This window comes from Balaenoptera ricei, chromosome 20 (genome assembly GCF_028023285.1).
Source record: "Balaenoptera ricei isolate mBalRic1 chromosome 20, mBalRic1.hap2, whole genome shotgun sequence".
NCBI lineage: Eukaryota > Metazoa > Chordata > Mammalia > Artiodactyla > Balaenopteridae > Balaenoptera > Balaenoptera ricei.
In genome coordinates this window covers 50,044,631-50,065,414 of record NC_082658.1, presented here as the reverse complement: position 1 = coordinate 50,065,414, position 20,784 = coordinate 50,044,631, and the positions used below count along the sequence as shown (strand labels likewise).

The 20,784-nt window shown below is 45.3% G+C and overlaps 2 protein-coding genes across 4 annotated transcripts in view; one reads left to right on the top strand and one right to left on the bottom strand.

Annotated features, from left to right (window-relative positions):
- Positions 1-20,784, bottom strand: part of VPS53 (VPS53 subunit of GARP complex) — a 133,128-nt gene that overhangs the window by 47,628 nt on the left and 64,716 nt on the right. For all 3 annotated transcript variants that reach the window (XM_059908274.1, XM_059908273.1, XM_059908275.1), the window contains 2 exons: positions 16,348-16,449; positions 10,016-10,110 (listed from right to left, as the gene is read on the bottom strand). In XM_059908274.1, coding sequence (XP_059764257.1) covers positions 10,016-10,110; positions 16,348-16,449 — 197 coding nt within the window. The remainder of the gene's footprint in view (positions 1-10,015; positions 10,111-16,347; positions 16,450-20,784) is intronic.
- On the top strand, positions 1,413-1,852 carry LOC132355237 (small ribosomal subunit protein eS26-like). Its single transcript, XM_059907477.1, has one exon. It carries the CDS (start codon positions 1,431-1,433, stop codon positions 1,776-1,778), a length of 348 nt encoding a protein of 115 aa, XP_059763460.1. The 5' UTR covers positions 1,413-1,430; the 3' UTR covers positions 1,779-1,852.

Below are 20,784 nucleotides of genomic sequence, written 5' to 3'. Positions count from 1 at the left end.
ACTGTTCACATCCAGCAGGGCTATATTGATTGGTCCCTGCACAGTTGTGCTCTACGAAAAATGGGGGAGGGGAGGGCGTTCCCACCCCTCTTAACACTTTGCATCTTTTTAGTTGCTATCTAAGGCTACAGGAATCCAGCTGTGCTTTTTTTTTTTTGTTTTTTTGTATTTATATAACAGTCAAGAAGAAAAAGACAAGAACCACATGCAGTATTAATGAGTAGGAACAGGAGAAAATTGACATTTTACTCAAGAGCTTTTGTTATTGAAAGTTTATTACATCCAGATATAGCCACTGTGCCCTCAAAGAACTTCAGGCCTAGGACAGTCCATTGTGATGGTGGTGATGGTTAGCAAGCAGAGAAGGAGCGAGTTGGTTGACCTTGGAAAGCTCCAGGGTGACCACCCTCCTTCCTCACACCCTCCTCTTGTCTCACCTTTCCGTTTAGTTTCCCACGTCTCCTCCACAGCGACCCCATGCTCCAGCCAGACTCCTCTCAGCTGCCCCTCTGCGCCATCTCTATCCCCGACTCTGTGCATCTGCCTGGATGCATCCCCGGGTGGCTCTCCCGTCACCACCTGCCCACTCACCCTCCCAGCTCAGCTCAGGGGGCACCTAGATAACTCCTACTCACGCCCATCCTCTATCTCAGTTGCAACTTCTGTCATCTGTAACACACTGACGACTACCTTATTTTTTTTTAATACTTTATTATACAGTGTGAGGATGTCAGCTATTCAGGAAACATGCTGACCTTCTCCCATCCTGGGCCCGTGGTGGGCCATGCTCATCAGGAATGGCTGTGTCTTTCTCACTGATCTCCAGGGTAATTTCAGAAGCCTTCCTGAGACAGCACTGTAGCCAGCCATTTCTTATAAGCTGAAGTTGGCAGAGAAGGTGAAAGCTGCTCGCTTTATAGTGGTAGAATCTTCTTCTCTGTGTCACATATGTTATTGTGAGACTCTTGAGAGCAGGGATAATGTCTGTGTTACTTCTGCTCCCCCGAGGCCCAGCCCTCCAGCTTCTGTGTGAAGCTAAGCTCCCAGTTACGTTGGTGCCCAATACGTACTCGGTGGATCAACCTCCACGTTTTGTTCCTAAGGGATGGGAGTGGAAGGGTCGGGGCTGGTGCACTGGAGGAGAGCACGGAACAGCAGGGGAGGGTCCCTCTCGAGTCTTCCTATGAGAGACTCTAACCTCCGAGTCCACAGTGCCAACCAAAACAGGGGCGAGAGCTCCGAGGTATTTTTGACTGAACCACTCCTCTAATGCCGCTGGAAGCTGAAGCCAGATACTTCCTCACCTACCTCCTATTTCGGAGCCAAGCTGATGAGTAAGACTGTAAATTAACTGTGATCATAGAACAGAGACAAAATTTCCCCTTAAAAAAAAAAAAACAAACTAGCTCTTTCGCCTCCTCGCTTCCAAGATGACCAAGAAAAGAAGGAACAATGGTCGTGCCAAAACGGGCCGCGGCCACGTGCAGCCTATTCGCTGTACCAACTGTGCCCGATGCGGGCCCGAGGATGAGGCCATTAAGAAGTTCGTCATTCGGAACATCGTAGAGGCCGCAGCCGTCAGGGACAGTTCCGAAGCGAGTGTTTGCGACGCCTATATGCTTCCCAAGCTGTATGTGAAACTGCATTACTGCGTGAGTTGTGCCATTCACAGCAAGGTAGTCAGGAATCGTTTTCGGGATGCCCGGAAGGACCGAACACCTCCACCCCGATTTAGACCTGCTGGTGCTGCCCCACGACCTCCATCAAAGCCCATGTAAGGAGCTAAGTCCTTAAAGACTAAAGAAATACTGTTCCCTGGAAAGACAATAAAGTGGAAATTATACTTTAAAAAAAAAAACAAAACTAAACTAAAGATCTTCCATATTCTGCAGAATGTCTCTTGGGTTACTGTTGACATTGTTCTCTGGTGTGAACGAGAAACAGACCAGAGTAACCCACCCCTCGCCCCTTCCATCTCGTGCTCTGCATCGGCCTGCTTCCATGCCACGCGGGACACTAGACCACGAGGAATCAGCCTGCTTCCATGCCACGCGGGACACTAGACAACGAGGAATCAGCCTGCTTCCATGCCACGCGGGACACTAGACAACGAGGAATCGGCCTGCTTCCATGCCACGTGGGACACTAGACCACGAGGAATCGGCCTGCTTCCATGCCACGCGGGACACTAGACCACGAGGAATCGGCCTGCTTCCATGCCACGCGGGACACTAGACCACGAGGAATCGGCCTGCTTCCATGCCACGCGGGACACTAGACCACGAGGAATCGGCCTGCTTCCATGCCACGCGGGACACTAGACCACGAGGAATCGGCCTGCTTCCATGCCACGCGGGACACTAGACAACGAGGAATCGGCCTGCTTCCATGCCACGCGGGACACTAGACAACGAGGAATCGGCCTGCTTCCGTGCCACGCGGGACACTAGACAACGAGGAATCGGCCTGCTTCCGTGCCACGCGGGACACTAGACAACGAGGAATCGGCCTGCTTCCGTGCCACGCGGGACACTAGACAACGAGGAATCGGCCTGCTTCCGTGCCACGCGGGACACTAGACAACGAGGAATCGGCCTGCTTCCGTGCCACACGGGACACTAGACAACGAGGAATCGGCCTGCTTCCATGCCATGCGGGACACTAGACAACGAGGAATCAAATGGCTTCACAGAAGAGAAGAGGACAAGTCACCCGGATGGGAACGGGTAAAGTTCATGAGTTTGCAAAGAGGATGCAATCCAATCAAATATGGATGGAGCACTTAGTATGCACAAGGCGCTGTGGGCAGCAAGTATAAGATATAAATGAGTTCAACAACAAAAAAAGCAAAGGTTACCATTTCTTCCAGGCACCAAACACTACCCTAAGTTTCGGCAAGATCTTACAGGAAGGACCACTGGAGAAAGGAACACGGGGCATGCTGACCTGTTGAATGGAATCACAGGGATGCACCTTTTATACCCTAAACCCATGACAATCAAGTAAGAGTTTAAAAAGGGTCAAGCCCTGAATACAGTGCTGTGGGGGGTAAAGACAGCACCTGTCCATTAGAGGCTGTGACCTACTGGGAAAGATGGGACCTTCATGCTTATGATCTTCAGATCTCAAGATGGCAACAAAATGCTAGTTTTGCAGTACAGACAATATGACCAATTTGTTTTAGACAAAGGAAATAACAGAGGAAACTAGAGAGGAAATTCCACAGCAGATTCAGGCAAGAGAATAAAGGCCTGGAGTCAGAAGTAAGTACAGAATACGGTGTGAGGGGGAGAGGACGGGAAGAAGGAGAGGGGTTGGCTGAGGTAGAAGACACAGACTGAGAAAAGTCTGACCTGCAGTTAGGTTCATACACACCTCTGAATTCCCACAGCAAACTGTTCATACCTTTACCCCTCAATGCTGTGTTCCAAAAACTTTTTTTGGTCTCTCTCTCACACTAGGCTATATGCCTATAAACTAGGCACTGCACTGGCTACATTATAAATACAATCTCACTTAATCCTCACAACAGCCCTGAGCAGAAGGCATTAGTATCCCTGTTTTATAAATGAAGAAACTGAGGCTGAGAAAAATAAGATAACTTGCCCTAGGTCACAGAATTTCTCAGAGCTGGAATTCGAACTGGGGCCTGTCTGACTCCAAAGCCAAGCTCTATCCACTATCCGATGCTTTGATTTCAAAACTCTAAAGCGCTATACAGATACATGGTATTACGATTATTGCTGTGATTCACTTTCTCTGCAGCTTAAGGAAACGTGTCATGGATGCAGATGGTGTCTTTTATCCTCTTCCCTGTGGCTTGAGCTTTTAACTCAAGAACTGTAGAAGCATTTTGCGGGTGCCATGTGAAATACTGCTGGGAGTTGCACTGATACATAAAACGACCTAGGAATAAAGACTATTGCAGAGCGGTGGCAGCAGAGGGGAAGATTAAAACACGGAGAGAAGGAAAACCACACTGCACACTAAGCTTAGGTATGGATGACCAAGGCCATTTCTTCTGGTGGGTCTGCAGCTGACATTCACAGAAATAGTATTCTAACTGGAAAGTACAGGAGTGATGGCTCTGGGGGAGGAAGATGGTAGTCAGAAACAGTGGACAAGGAGGTAAGTACGGGCAAAGCGGCTTAAGACCCCCCAGGAAGTTAGAGAACTTGTTCATCCAAGGATGCGCCGACTAATTTGCACCCCTACCCATTCCCTTTGGTTGGGGCAGAGGACTTGGCTCTGATGTGGCCAGTAGGGAGCCAAGCTCTGGCTTGAGCACACCTGGGAGATGGGTTCCACACAGGTAAATGGAGCAGGTAAATACATGGAGGATCCTGGGAACCAAGCTTCTCACTGCTGTAGAAGGTAGTTACAGACATGGAACAGGGGACGCCCCAATAAACCCTGAGGTTAGGTTAGAATTGGAGTTATTGGCATAGACTTACAGGTTTTAATATATAAATAGGTATAAAAGTAGATAGATATGTAGATATACACATACATATATTTCTTAGGTCTCTTAGCTCAGAGGACCTAGAAGCATGACACCCCAGCAGCAATGAACATATATAATGCACAGACTTAGTTTCTAAATATCATATCCCACCACAGGAACACGGGATCCTGGAAAAATGGATGACTCCAGGACTGGGTTAGGAAACTACAAGATGAGCCTGGTATATTTTGTTGGGCCAGAAAGAAAGTACTCAAAAAACGCTAGGGGCATGCAAAAGAATGGAAAACTAGCTGGAAGGGGCCGAAACCAGGACAATTTGAGCATTAAAATAAATAATGATGGATCCTGGAAGAGAAAAAGGACATTAGTGGAAAATCTGGTAAAATCCAAATAAGACCTGGAGTTGAGTGAATAGTACTGTACCAATGTTTACTAGCTGATTTTGATAATAACTGTACTACAGTTATGTAAGATGTGAACACTAAGGGAGCTTGGGAGAGGGAATATGGGAAATCTGCACTATTTTTGAAGTTTTTCTGTAGGTCTAAATTTATTCGAACATAAAGTTAAAATAAAAAAGACAGTAATGACTATAACCCATTGAATAAAATAGGAATCCACAAGTCCCTGCTGATACAAATAAATGGGGAAAAGAGAAGGCTGTTTCTTAAAACAGAATAAATGTAGAAGAAATGATGGAATTAGAAAAATAATTATTTGGCAAATATCTTAGTAATAAATGATTCAGGCAAGTGTCATTAACAGATGGTAAAATAAGTAAGTGAAAGATGAGAAAAAGGCTATTTATATGGTTTCAAGGTTAATCAACACTTATTAATTAATACAGAAACCTGGCCAATACCATCTAAACCAAGTAGTAAAACTGACCAGCACAAGTTGTGGGACACATTGATACTGTGTGTCTCCTGACAAGAGTTACTGAGAAGAACATGGCACCACTTCTGTATGAATCATAAATCATGAGCCAGCATCAGTCAGAACCAGACTGAGGAACATCCCACAAAGTAACTGGCCTACACGCATCAAAAATTTCCAAGTCATGGGACTTCCCTGGTGGTGCAGTGGTTAAGAATCCACCTGCCAATGCAGGGCACACGGGTTCGAGCCCTGGTCCGGGAAGATCCCACGTGCCCTGGAGCAACTAAGCCCGTGCGCCACAACTACTGAGCCTGCGCTCTGGAGCCCGTGAGCCACAACTACTGAGCCCGCGTGCCTAGAGCCCGTGCTCCGCCAAGGAGAAGCCTGTGCACCGCAACGAAGAGTAGCCCCCGCTCGCTGCAACTGGAGAAAGCCCGCGTGCAGCAACGAAGACCCAACGCAGCCAAAAATAAAATAAAATAATTAATTAATTAATTTAAAAAAATTTCCAAGTCACGAAAGATAAAGAAAGAATAAATTATTCTTCTGGACTGAACCAAAGAGACATGACAAATAAATGTAACCTGTGATCCCGGAATGGATTTGAGATCTATAAAAACCAGGATTGGGGCAAATGGGGAAAGGGAATGGGGTCTATGGATTTAATGGGAGTGCTGCATCAATGTTACCTTCCTGATTTTGATGGTTTGTACTATGGTTACATAGACTGTGTCCTTATTTACAGGAAACACACGTTGAAATATTAAGGAGTAATGGGGCATCTTGCCTGCAATTTGAGAATTTGAATCTCTCAGGAAAAATAACATGTATGTGCATATATCTGTGAGTATGTGTGTGTCTGTCAGTGTGTGTGTCAGAGGCGGGAGAGACAGCTGTTAATTGAGGAAACTGGGTGAAGGTACACAGGAGCTCTATGTACGGTTCTTGGAACTCTTCTGAAAGTTTGAAATTAATTCAAAACAAACAACAAGCAACATTAGTTTATAGAGAGACTCTAGGCTTCACCCAGCTAGAAGGGGTGGTGGGCTCTATTTCAACGAAAGCTATGACAGGGAACTCAGGAGAATGGGCAGAAATGGAGTCCCTAATAATTTCTTGGACTGAGAATGTCACTGAATGGAGTGAAGCAAGTGCCTATGGAGAGAAATCTCTCCTGCAAGTCAGCCAAAGAAAACGCCTACATCCCCAAGAGTAGAAGAGACACTACTAACTTCCTCCTTGGACACCGACAAAAACTGAGAAAGCTGCTCAAAGCACAAAAGGACAGCTCAGCCCAGCCAGCTAGGAGGTGGCCAAGGGACATCCCCACTCCTCCTCCCTGGGCACCGGCGCCGCAGTCCTCCTACCAAGACTGGGCTTTGGGCTGGGGCAGGTGCTGCCAGGACTCTCCCCGGGCAGGTGGGAGGCAGGGGAGATGGAAGAGTGGACCCCATGCCAGGCCCACAGAGAGCTGGCAGCACCAAGCGGGCCACCCAACCACCTGAGAGTCCAGAACAAGATCACCAGAAGGGCAGGGCAGGCACAGTTCCCGAGTGCTGTTTACTTGTGCCGAGTGACAACATGTCATGTCATTTATTCCTCACTGCTAAATCCTGTGAGGGGGACATTATTCACTTGACTGTAGAGAGCACAAAATAAACTCGGAGAGGTTAGGGCCATGCTCAAGGCCCCAGGCTGGTGAGTGCAGAGCGCGGACTCAAGTCCAGGTCTGTCTGGCACCCAGGCCCACGCTCTTTCCATTACCCTGGGTTGGGTCTCGGTCATCGGGGAACTTGTGAATGGTCTCAGATTTTCCTCCCTTGCAGCTTTTTGAGTCAGAACCACAACAAGAGTAGTAATTTGTCCCAAATCAGTCCCCACCTGAGTTCCTTCCCCAGTCTTAGGATTCTCTGACTTAAGGGAGGACGAATTTTGTAGAACCCCTTGAAATTGTACTCAAAATAGTGTGTGGGTTTATGTGGATTTTTTTTGGCAAGAGGACCTGTGGTTTTCATCGGGTTCTCAGAGGGATCTATGACTCAAAAAAGGTTAATAACCTGCTGCTTTAGGGATTATTTTGTCTGATGCTCTCCTTTAACAGATGAGGAAATGGATTTCTTGAACTCTGTTTTCTACTTCAAGCTTTTGCTGTTTATTCTGGAGCGACAACAGCACAGCCTACACAGTTCTCCTACGAGAAGCTTCCGCTACTGCACTAGTGCTGTGGAAACATCCCAGCGAGGCCAGACGGCAGGATGAGGGGCCAGCACTGCATTTTTCATACAGAAATGGAGAGTCCCTAAGGAAGGGAGGGCTGGCTCTCCGCCCAAAGTCTCATGAACAATGAGTGTGCTGTATACGAATCAAGGCCACGCGAAGAGAGTAGATCCCAGAATTACACCAGATAATTCAGAAAACTGACTCTTTAGACCAGATAAGTTTTGAGAAAGTACATGGTTATCTCAGATGTGCACTTTAAACCCTGTACCCAATAGCTTTTAAGCCTTTTAAAAGATAAGAATTTGGATTGATAAGAGAAGAGAGGGCTTTGTCCCAACATAGTCATACGGGTGGGCTGCTCCAAGACCTGTTCATCTAACAGGCAAATAGCTGCTCCTTTTCCTGCCCCGTAAGGGTGTCTTATTAATATCCTGAGAGAAGACTTTGTGAATGCAGAAGAAAGGGTGTTTTCAAAGGACCAAATGGCAATAGTAACTACTGCCCTTCTGCATGCCTGCAGACATAAGCCCAATAGATGGAGAGCAGGAGGAAAACTGGGGTTTTACAGGGCAAAAAACGTTAGGCAACTTGTTCTGGGTGAGGTGGGGGGCAGTGAGGAGATTGCTGTTGTTAACGTAGAAGCTCTTTTACGAAGTTAATTTTCTGGGGTTTTAATATGAAGCATTTTGTAATCAGGGAAGAAAAGAATAGAAGCAATCTATTGATATAAAATCAAAGAGCTGAATAACAATAATGTTCCATTTAAGACACAAATAGCCACTTGAAATGTTCTCTTAAGCTTATGGTTTACCCTTGAAACATACTTGGAAGCAAGAATGTGCTAAAATGAAAGAAGCATTAAAAAAAAAAAAAAAAAAAAAAAAAAAGGACTGGACTTCAGCACCTAAATGCTTTCCCCGAGAACTCCCCTCAAGAACTTTCTCACAGCTGCTGTTCTCCCTGTGTGAGCCACTGTCTGGTCCACCTAAGCGTGTGTTCTTTAGGCTACGGGCCTTTCCTCAGAGTCTGGACCAGCCTGTCTCTGGTCAGTTCGGCCTGTTCCAGAAACTGGGCCTTTCCAAAATGTGCCTTCCAGCATGCAAGGGCCTTCCACAGTTGCTCTGGCTGTGGGCAGAGATTCAGGGATGAAGAGGGATCTCTGTCCTTCCCATGAACAATGGGTACTGGAACATGACCATACTCTTCTGGCTGTGAGGGAACCCGGCTGCAGTGGGCTGCTTTGTAAACAGTTTCTGGAGCCCCTCTGTAAAAAGCATGTATGTTAAATGGATGATAATTCATCAAAGAAAATATAACACATCAGCCCAAACAGGAAAAAACAAACAAACCAACAAGTGGGGGAGAAGAGGAAGCTCTTCCTTATAGTAGAACCCTAATGAGTAAATATAGAAGAAATGACAGAAACAGACGATCAACGTTTGGCAAACACTACAGTAGTCATTGTTTCAGGCAGGAATCGTCAAGGGATGTGAAAAATGAGTGGGCAAAGTATGATGAGACATGGGATATTTACATAGTCCCCAAGTATCCCCCCCGCAAGATACTTATGAATTACAGAGCAAAAAATAGTAGCTTCACAGGGAGAAAGCTGGCAGACACCACTTTAGCAAGTGGTCAAGGTCAACCTCAGCAATAACAGGACAAATCCAGGTGAGATGCCTCCTGGCATCACGCACTGGGCTCTGAGAAGGACACAATGTCACCTCTGTGGTATTCTTGCCCAAAATGCATAACTTTGATTTAATCAAGAGGAAACATCACAAACAGAAATTGAGGGCGTTGGACAAAATAGCTGGTCAAACACTCTTTAAAAGTGTCAAGGTCATGAAAGACAAAGAAAAGACTGAGGAATTATTCCAGCTTAACGGAGCCTAAAGAGACCTGACAACTAAATGCATGATTGGATCTTGGACCAGAGAAAGGACATTCGTGGGAGAACGGTATCTTCCTGTTTTGATAACTGCGGTTATGTAAACTGCTAACATTTCTCTGGGCGAAGGGTATATGAGAGCATTTTTAAAACCTTTTGGTAAGTCTAAATGACTTCACAGTGAAAAGTTAAAACAAATTATACTTGAAAACATATACATTAGAGATGAGGCTTTCTTTCTCCACTTTCCAGCACCTGACATCGTAAAGCCTCACGGGCTGACATACAGAGTGGGATATGGGCTCAGCGCCCACCTGGGAAGTAGGTGCTGGGACCTGTTTGGAACCTTGTTAGAGTCAAACTCAGGCTTCTGAGATTTATGGACACAATACATGATAACACTCAAAAGGCCGAAAAACATCCTTAACAGGTTTCCAGGGAGGGTAACGGGTGCCCCAAGTCCCTCCTTCAACCTCTAGAAGGAGCTGTGCCCTTGTGAGGCCCCAGCCCTGACCTGAGGAGCGAGAAATGCAGAAGGCAGCAAAATGTTCATCACTCACTTGTCCTGGGACTCAATATACACGTAGAGATGAGGCTCAAAACACTTGGAAACAATGCCGTGAAATGGATTGTCTGGGGCTTTAGGCTTCTTTGGCTGTAAAGGGGAAAAAAAAAGAAAAGAAGAAAAGAAAAAAGAAACCCTATACTTGAGTCATCTTTGCAAACTTTCAAGCAGTTTCAAAGAAAACATCCCTTCAAAGTTCACTCCCAACTTACAGATAAGAAGCACTCAGCGTAACTAGACTTCGACTATGTCCTGCATTATGAGTCATGCCAGTTTGTGAACAATAAGCCAGCTTTGTTGGCATCATTTACGTGCTCTGTGCGGTGAAAGATTTATTGCTACTTTGATAACACATGCGTTTTCAATTTGGAAGCTCTTCATCATCTGACTGATGTTTTCAGAATGTAAATTCTAGCTAATAACAGCACCACAGAGCTGTGCAGTGCTTTGGAACATATAAAGTGCTTTCACACCCTCCAGTTTTAAAAGCCTCCATTTACTGCTTGTTATTATGAGCCAAGCACTTTGGTACGAAATATCTCATCTATTCCTCAAAACAATCCTCAATATAGGAATTATTACTACTATTTTACACCTAAAGAAAGGGAGGCTCAGAGGGTGTTAGCAGCCGCCTCAAGGCACATGGTGAAGTTTCCTGTCTCCTAAACCAGAACTCTTTCTAGTAGATCACTGCTGTCTTGCGGTGCTTCCTAAGACTGTTGAATTTCACCAACAAATATAAGAAAAAAAGAAAAGTAGGGGGTCAACACAGGGTTGCTAACTTTTTATTTTGCTACTTTCTACTCTAACCACAAGTTCCTAAAAGAAAGAGTATTTTATACCCAAACATTTTATAAGAGAAAATAGCCGCATAAAAGCCGTCCTTCCCAAGAAAAGACAGTTAGTTGGTGACCTTATACCAGATAGAAAGACAAAGAGATAGACAGACAGACAGGCTGGCTGTTTTGTCTTTATTTTTTGCCTTGCACCAGCTAAAACCTGGATCAGTACTGGTCCCCAACTGAAACTGGGAAACCACTGATAAAAAGGTCATCTGGGCAGGCAAGCATTTAAAAACTATTATTTGCTACTTAAATTCCCTTTCAAAACATCTAAAAAATAAACAAGGATCTTCCTACATATTTCTTTCTGTTCCTAAAAAAAAAGCCAATTCTATCTATTTCTGTTTGTTGGGAATCTGAAAATAGATAGAGGTCCTTGAGCCTTTGATGGGCTTGATAGAAGAGTACAATCTGGGTATAAATTGGCATGCAGAGCACACCTGTTGAATGGCTCGTATCTTTTAATAAAAAGAGGAAAAGCTAAGCCCCCTAATGACAGACAGAAATGATTACCTTCTTCTAGTAATTAAAAACAAATAAAACGTTGTAATGGTTAAAAGCATCTGTAAAAACTGGTAATGATCATCAAAAATTAAATGTCAACTGTAGATATATCCCATTTAATTACATATTTAACTCTTCCCTTTTCACCTTCTAAGAGTTCCATGTCTTTAATTTTTTTTTGCAGGATTTGAAGAAACTCTGGTCCTTCCTAAGAATAACTACAGTCTGGGCTATTTTCTCTTATCATCCAGAAGCCACTGCCAAAGTCAGGCCTTAGGCTGAGACTGTAAGAGACTCTCATTGAGTGTAAACTGACTGGATTCAAAGTCCCACTTCATTTCATAGATGCCTTAGGAGTTTTTCCCCATTTCCATTAGTTTAAAATGAGGGATCCATGATGTAGTATGATGGTTGTGAAGTTATGGTCCTTATCTATTTGTTCTACATTTTCCAAGTCCGTTACCTTTTTTAAAAAATTCTTCTATACTTTTCAATAAGATGATCAGATAAATGAATAGACAAATGTGATTTAATCTGCATAACTTCTGTAGGATTAGATATCCTGATTTTAGAACTGGAAAATATGGCCACTATAGCCAGATATCTTTTCATTAATTAAAATAGAATCTTCATAAATATTATAATTATTCCCTTTAGTTATATTTTCTTCCCTTGACAAAAATATTCACACATCTGTAGGATAGCTTCTGGAAATTATAAATGGGAGTTTATATAATATAGAATGTTGTCATGTTTTAAATCAACATGTGTATTTTGTACTTGGCTTTATTTACCTACTAATTTATGTGTACTTTTCCAACTATTGACAATGTTTCAATTTATCACTCTTGAATCACATTATAAAATTTAAATAAGTCTGTAAATGAGATAATAGTATTGTACTAATGTTAAGTTTTCTGATTTTGATCTGTAGTAATTTAAGTGAAAATTCTTTCTTAAGTGAATATATTTCCTAAAAAGGAAATACATACTGAAATACTCAGAGGCAAAGGGCGTGATACCTATAAACTTACTTGTTCTGAAAGAGAGAGAGGGAGGGAGGGAGAGAAAGAGAGAGAGAGAGAGGGAGGGGGGAGGAAATGGTAAAGTAAATGTAGCAAAAGAGTAACAACTGGTGAACCCAAGTGAAAGATAGTTGAGAGTTCCTTGAAATATTCTTAAAACTTTCCCTAAGTTTGACATTATTAAAAAAGAAAAAAAGTTTAAAATAACAATAAAAAACGTGGCAGATAATCCCAGGTACAGTAGTGGAGCATTTTGAGAAACGGCCTATCACCAACACTCCGGATGGCCTGGAGGACTACACTATGTGGGGAAACACAGACATCCACGCCTGAGTGAAAACGGGGTTAGAGTCAACGTCCTGGTTTTGATAACGCACTATAGTTATGTTAGCCGTCAGCACTGGGGCAAGCTGAGAGATGGGTACCCAGGACCTCTCTGTGCAACTTCTTATGAGTCTATAATTATTTCAAAATAAAAAGTTTTTTTTTATTTTAAGTGGTTCAGCAGAGTTAGACTCTGAATGTGAAGAAGTCTTGGGAATATCTTAACCTATTTATTTTGCTTGTATTTTCCTTTTTATGTACGCACAGAAGTGATATAGGATAAAAATGTATGGATAAGTCTGAAGAGCTCATTCAGTATAAAACACAGATTCTAATGATTAAGGAAAATGACTACATGATATTCCAACAAACTCATCCTGATCAGGCTCCCAGAGGCCCCGTGCTGGATGAGGCCCCACAGAACCCTCTGGATGTGGCTCAGACAGCCGCACAACCAGACAGCGCAGGCGGCCCGACCCCCGTCCCCACAGGGGAGCCCGCTCCGCCCGCTAACGGCGCTCCTGGCAGTGAGGACGGCCCTGTCGCCATGGCTCTCTGTCCTCATACAGTGTTTTCAACGTGAGTTGGAAGCAAGAGGGGAACAATGGGAGGGATTGCCTGAAGTTTCCTTTTTTCTTTTTTTCCACAGGGCTGCCTCCTGCCTCTGGCTGCCTCATAGCTGTGCTCATATTTAGATGAAATGGGCTGGAATTTCGGCTCATACTGGTGTCTCCCTTTGTACCGTCCAGCTCCCCAAAGGGCTGCTTCTCAGCTTAAAGAATATACTAAGTCATTTAGCAGTAGCACTCAGGCTGGATTTTGGAGTGTGTGAATTCTGTCCAAAAGCTGCAGATGTTTAAGCTATTTCCTCCTGGAGTTTGATGGAATAATAAAAGGTTACTGTTGTCACAGTAAGGAGGTCTGCAGCTGGTCCCATTTCCTTTTATTACTATCCAGTGTAAACAGATTAAATCTAACTGCTCGGATCACCAGAAGGGTACATTTTAAAACCAGATATTCCTTATTTCTTCTCTCTTCCTTTTATACCCTGAGTACCCTCAGTCCCTGTTCAGATGCCATTTTTTAATCATCAGGAACATGTTGGCAACTGATTGTTCAAACTAAATACCTCTTTTCAAGTTCACGCTCCCTTCTCCGTAGCCTAACTGCAGCGGTGAGCAGGGAGCGGCCCTCACCTTGAGGGCCACCCGTCTGCCAACTGCAGTGATGCAATGGGTTGGGTAACCCAGGACAACTACTGGGGCCTCCCCCCCACCTCTGGTCGAGCTCACCGCTAGCATCCTGTGGGCTTGCCCCGAGCGCCCCACCTGGCTCCTCATCTTCCTGTGCGCCCAACTCCAGAAGCCAGTGAGTGGCTGGGAGGAGGGGGGTCCTGAGCTCCCACATCATCAACCACAAGTGGGACAGGTGCTGGGGAGGTGGTGGGAGGTCGGGGATGGCAGGTGAGGAGTCATTAGTCACCGGCGTGTACGTTTTATTACTAACAAGTAACAGCCCGTGAAGCTGCGGGTGGATCATTTAGTTCCGGGGTTTTCAGTACTTTCTTTTTGAACACACCTGGAACCCCTGATCCAAAAGCAATTTTATCTGGAAGTCCATGAAAAAAGTGACTCAAAACAGAACTGCTGTATTTGGAGGGACTTAGGGCCCTGGCCTCATCCCAACTCCCCACAGTGACATCTGACAGGGCACCAAGGAATACAGCTGGAAAACCACTGGCTCTCTCTATACACGGAGAAACGAGGGAAGTCTAGAGAGAGTAAAAACCTACCTAAGGTCGTGCGGGCAGCTAATGGCAAACCAGAGTCTGGCATCTTCCCCATCACGTGACTCTGCTTTACCCCATGTACCTGTGTTCTGTGTCCTTAGAATGAGCAGGTCTTTGTCTTTAAGATAGTAACCTCAAGCTTAAAAGATGAGTAAAAAGTTCCACAAGAAAGAAAAATCATATGTTACCTGGCAAAACTGATTTTGTAGCTAATGGGGGCTATCATAATCCAGTTTAATAATATCCAGAGATGACTAGCGAAAGGGATAACCTTTCACGGCAGCATCTGAGTGTTCAGCTCCACAATTCTGGACATGACAACGGCAGCCACTTGCACTGGGGAGACACGAGGGCCCTGAAAACGTCCCAGCTACACAAGGCCAGCTCACAGGGTGCAGGTGCCCGAGCGCGGGTGGAGGACACACGAGAAGGATAAGCTCCACACCCAGAGTCTTCTTTCCCATCCCAGTCCTTCCTCCCAAGATGTGAGAGATGCATTTCTTTAGTTAGAAGAAATCTTTTGTTTTCTCCCAGCCTAGCTGATATGATGGCTTTAAATCAATTATGTCTAATCCCATAGATCTCTGGGATACGGCCTCAAGGTATCCCTTCAGTTTTATCCATTCACTTTTACTCACGGGATGCATTTCTATGTCCTCCACTCTTCAGGGAGACATCACCGATGTAATAGAAGGAACGCCAGAAAAGGAATTCTAGTCTCTGACTTCTAGACCTAGCTTCTGGTCTCAGCTCCTCCACTTTCAAACTATGTAACCCTGGGCTAGTCACTTAACCTGCAGCTCCCATATAAAATCCTATAAAAGGAAAGGCAGGCACTGTGAGGATGAAAGGGAATAAAGCGTGGAAAGGACTTTTAAACCATAAAGCACCATGAAAATGTGAGGCATCCATGTTATTATAATTATTTAATCGATGGATCAGACAGACACATTTGATGGCGTCACTTCAGAACTGCTCCTGGAAATTCTGCTCTCTTGGCTCCTGCCAGGATTGTTCACCTACCCTCCCCATGCTAGGAATGCAGGGTTAACTGCAAAGTACGTGGCTACGGGTTTCCCAGAGCTGCTCTTCCCAGTAGGCCTCCCTTTCGGTGATGTCTGGAGCAAAAACAATACCATAAAATAATCCTCTAGCAGCCAAGTGTAGAAAATTAAAAAGAAGGATCACTAATCCAGACAGGAAAAGCCCTGATTTATTGCTCTAAGCTCTCTCATCATAAAATGGCAGTGAAACAAAAACACCATTCTGTGGAATGAAGGGAGAGGAAATTTAGAGTTGGACAGAAAAAGCTGAAGGAAATGAAAGTGCTGGTGTGCTCTGAAAAGTAACTCTCTAAATATGCCATTGGTCACCATGGTGTTTCCAAGCCTCCCCAAAAGCTTCCAGACGAAGGTGCTCGGCTTACGCTGAGCGGAGACCCCTCCTGGCTGACGGTGCTGCTAACTTCACCCGGGACCTTTCAGCCGCTCATGTCATCACTAGACCAGATCAGGGGACAATGGAAAGCTAAGCTGACAAGCTTGGGAGATGATGAAGGAGGCAGGGCAGAGTTCTGCTGCCCCACCACATGGGCTAATTAATTAAGCTTGGCCGTGTTGCTAAGGCCGGTGTGCCATTCGGGAGCCAAGGGGTGGGGCAGGAAGGGCTGCTCTTTCACTCCCGTTTCGAAATGCACTTTCAGATCAAGGCCTTCTACAAAGACCACCAAGGTTGTAATCTCTGAATGTAGTCACAAGCCAAGGGATCATATTTAGAGCAAGCAGACCCATTTTCAGAAACAAACATTAGATAGGTTGCACAGGGAAACGCAAACCAGACTTACTTGCTCTACGTCTCCTTTTTCCATCGCCAGTTCCTCCATCTCTGGTGCTGGCTCATCTTCCAGGAAGGGGTTGGTGGATGCGGGTGGAGACTCGAGTTTTTTCTGTTGATTAGATGTGAGAAACAGATAGGTATTTTCTGAGCGTAGTCAGTAGCTTTCCCCACTGATCTGCTTTTTCCAAGTCTCTCCAACAGCTACATCATGAAATCCGATCTAATGAGCAAAAACTGAGACAACCTCGACCACATTCTCACCTCCAGGCCTTCACACTGCTTTTTCCTCTTCCTGAAACCTTACTGCCCACCCAAACCCAATCCAAAGCTGCCTAAAATTCTCCGTCATCCTTCAGTCTTCAAGTCAGAAGTCCCCTCTTCTGGGAAGCCTTTCTCACCTGTCAAGTCTCGGTTAGAAGTCCCAGTCACACACTCCCATCCCCCCGGTATGTCCCCTACCCAGGTATTTATTAAAATACCACAACTGCTCATTTATTTGTCTTCTCCCCACTAGCTTCTGTGACAGCAGGAATCATATCTGTCTCGTTTCTATCTCTGGTGTCTGGCATGTCATAGGTCTTCATAAATATGAATGAGTCAAAATGCCAGATGGGTTTGAATTCAAGAACAAACTATAGGACTTCCCTGGTGGTACAGTGGTTAAGAATCTGCCTGCCAACGCAGGGGACATGGGTTCGAGCCCTGGTCCGGGAAGATCCCACATGCCGCGGAGCAACTAAGCCCGTGTGCCACAACTACTGAGCCTGCGCTCTAGAGCCCGAGAGCCTCAACTACTGAAGCCCTCGTGCCTAGAGCCCGTGCTCCGCAACAAGAGAAGCCACCGCAATGAGAAGACTACGCACCGCAACGAAGAGTAGCCCCTGCTCGCCGCAACTAGAGAAAGCCCGCGTGCAGCAACGAAGACCCAACACAGACAAAAATTTAAAAAAATTAAAAAAAAAGAAACTATAGAGCTAATCTTTTGTGTTCTAGATTATAGAGAGAAGTCCCTTCCCAAATAAGTCTCATTACAACAACCACAATAAAATCTTGAGAAAAATTACTCCCCAGCTCCTGAATGCGACCATTCTTTCAAAAGATATCATCGAGTGGGACCTCGGGCTAGCGGGAAAGCTGGAGGCAGGAGATGTGGGTTTTTAGCTCCAACGCTGCTGCGCTGGCCAAACCGTCTAGCTTCTCTGAGCCCCGGCGGCCTGATCTGCTGAACGAGGAGGATAGAGTTACAGGACTACTTGAGTGATTAAATGTGATAAAGCATGTGAAACCCTAGGAGAAGGACATGATACATATTACCGATGATGATTCCAGTGTGACAACAGAATCGAGGCAGATCTTTGGAATTTTTTACAAATTCTACCTCAGGATGTTATTTATGCCAGGGAGCTGGGCGTTCTAGCAGAAAGGGAACTAAGTGGACAAACAGGATAAAAGGGATTGGCTGGTGCTGGGGAAGCGGGGAAGGGGAAAGGAATGACTCTCTGGAGACAAGAAGCTGGGTGGAGAGGAGTTTCTAAAAGTACTTATGACATTTGAGCATACATCAGTGGAGCAGCCTGAACTAATCCCTACGCCAAGAGGGAAGGCAGATGGACCACAGTGTGTGAATGACTTTGTCAAGTGCCAGGACATCAGCTGAAGATATTACCAAAAAAAAAAAAAAAAAAGAAAGAAAGAAAGAAAAAAAGAACCAACCAACCAACCCAGAAAAATAAAAAATAAAACTTAAAAACAAAAACCACACCTGTGTCTGGTTTAGGCTTTAAGACAATTCCACTTACGCTCATGTAAACTACTTAATTCTTGGCCAAAACACTTGGATGCTATTATGTAGCTAGACAGAGCCTTGGTGTATGAAGAAAGCCCTGTGATTAATGTATTAGCTCAAGGCAATCAGTGGTAGGACAATGATTTTTGTGGTATCCTCTGGAGAAACAATATGGTCTAAGAGCCCAGCAAACATTTCAAACGGATACACTCGGAACTTTGGCTTCTTTGCCTGATATGGAAAAAAAAATCCTTATAAATGTAAAGCAATTTACATTCATTTTCAAAATTAGGATATTTTTAGAAATGTTTCTTTGAAAGCCATATTTCTAAGTTTTAGTTGTCTCTGTGAGGGTTGCTGGTGTTTTAGGGTGAGGGTGAGAAAGGGAATCTAAGCTTCAACAACAAGTTAAATTAGTTAGTAGCACTGGATTCCTGATCCCACTGGCTCAACAGTGGGTTTGGGGACCATATGAGGAGCTGAATCTCTACGATTCTGAGTCTTTCAGTCCTCTGGAGGCGTAAAGAGCAAGCCAGCAACTGAAGGGAAAAGCTTTGTTCAAAATCATTCAGCCACAGAAACAGGATATGAATTTTTGAACCAAACATTCCTCATCTATTGCTAGGTCTACCAGGGTTGATGATAACGTCTCACAATTACATACAGCTGGGCCTCATTTTAAAAACAATGTGTTCCTGGAAATCATGACAAAAAGGGGACATTGGTGAAGTGGACTGAGGGTGTTCCTGGGCTCCATGCTCACCGGTGGAGCATCCAATGGGTGGACCTAAGTCGTAAGAAGGAAACATAAAAGGCAACAGTGAAAAAGCAGAGCAACGTTTCAGGCCGTATAATGTGGGCTACTTGTTGGTGTCACCGGGTCAGGAGATTCCCAAAAGGAAAGGTGTCTTTCCTACTCCCGCAGTCTCTCTCTAGTAACATACTGATGAGATTACCAGTGAGTCAGGGGCACTCAGGAACTTCTTGTTCATTTCAGGCACACACATTCCAACCGGGGACCAAGCTGATACCAGAAAAGGGATTCACTCCTCCATTCACGCACTCGACAAAGGGATGTGCTGGGCACGACAAGGAAAGCAGGGAGCGAGGTGGGTCATTCTCTGCCCTCAGGGAGCTTACAGTCAGGTGGGAGAGACAGACTCTAACCAAATAATCACAAAAGCATATGTGATTATTTGCAGGAAAAGCAAAGGTTACAGCAAGAGGGAAGAGAAATGGGAACATATAGTATATGTATAACTGATTCACTTTGTTATAAAGCAGAAGCTAACACACCATTGTAAGGCAATTATACTTCAATAAAGATGTTTAAAAAAAAAAAAAAAAAAAAAAGCAAAGGTTACGAAAGGATGCAACAGAGGGTCACAGAAAACTTCCCTGAGGAAACAACGTTTGAGCCAGAACTGAAGGATGCTCCACAGTTCAGTGTGGGAGGGGCATGGGATGGCCGGGGCTTTCTAGGCAAAGGGACCAGCACGTGACGCCTTCCATTCCGTAGTCATGTGCTGAGCATCTGCTCAGCTCCAGGCACACTCTTAGGCACCGGAGACGCAGCACTGAGCAAGATAAAGAAGGGAGGCACTGCGATGAAAATACAATGTAGGAACTGCGCTGGGCTGGGGGTGAGGCCGGGGAAGTGCTTCTTCATATGGTGACCCGAGAGGGCCCCTGTGAGGAGTGGATTTTTGAGCAGAGACTTGAATGAGGAGAAGGAGCCAGTGGGGCAAAGATCTGGAGAAGAGCATTCTCACCAGGGGGATCCCATGCAAAGGCTGGAATGAAAGGAGGAGGGGGTGAGGGGGCGGGGCAGCCGGGACCCAATCACACAGCCTGTCGTGGGCCGTGGGAAAGGTTAGGTTTTCTTCTCAGGGCAACTGGGCAGTCACTGGGGGTTTTAAACAGGGCAGCGGTAGGATCCAGTTTTAGAGTCTGAAGAGGTTGCTGCAGTGTGCCAAGCGGGGCTGATGTGGGAGTGGGCTAAGCTAGAGTTGTGGAGATGGAAAAAAGTGGCCAGACCTGGGGCATCTTTAGGAGAGAGAGTCAAGAGGACTTGGTGAGAGAGTGGATGTGAGGAGGAAGAAAAGAAAGGAATCGAGAGTCGTGCGCTTTCTGGCCCGAGCAACTGTGTGGCTGGTGCAACCACTGACTGAGGGACGGGGCTGGGTTCGCGCCCAGGCTCTACCACTTGGGTATGTGGCTTAACTTCTCCATGCTTCAGTCCTTCTAGCTGCAACATGAAGGGATATCAACACCCGCTGCACGGAGCTGTCATGAGAATTAATGAGATAACGCACGCAAAGCATGACTATGTCTATAGAGCAGCTTCACACGACGGCCGGCTCATAGGGGAAGCTCAGCACATGGGGGCTGTCGTTAGTGTTCAATCGGCGTGGGCAAGTCACGAAGGCAGAACCGTGGCCGTGCCTCTCTCAGTGAAGCAACTCTCCAGAGGGAAAGAGCGGGGAGCACAGGACTTCGAAGACTCACAAAAAGAATTCTTTTTAATCACAAGTGAGATCCTGTCCCTACTATATCGTCTCTTTGGGAGCTCTCCAGGAAATGAAAGCAATGCACCCATCAAATTACAAGGCTTCACCCTTCTCCCCTAGTCTCCAATGAAGCCCTCAAAGTAACGCC

Excerpts from the sequence above, each read along its gene's own strand:
- LOC132355237 (XM_059907477.1), top strand. The coding sequence starts at position 1,431 with ATGACCAAGAAAAGAAGGAACAATGGTCGTGCCAAAACGGGCCGCGGC.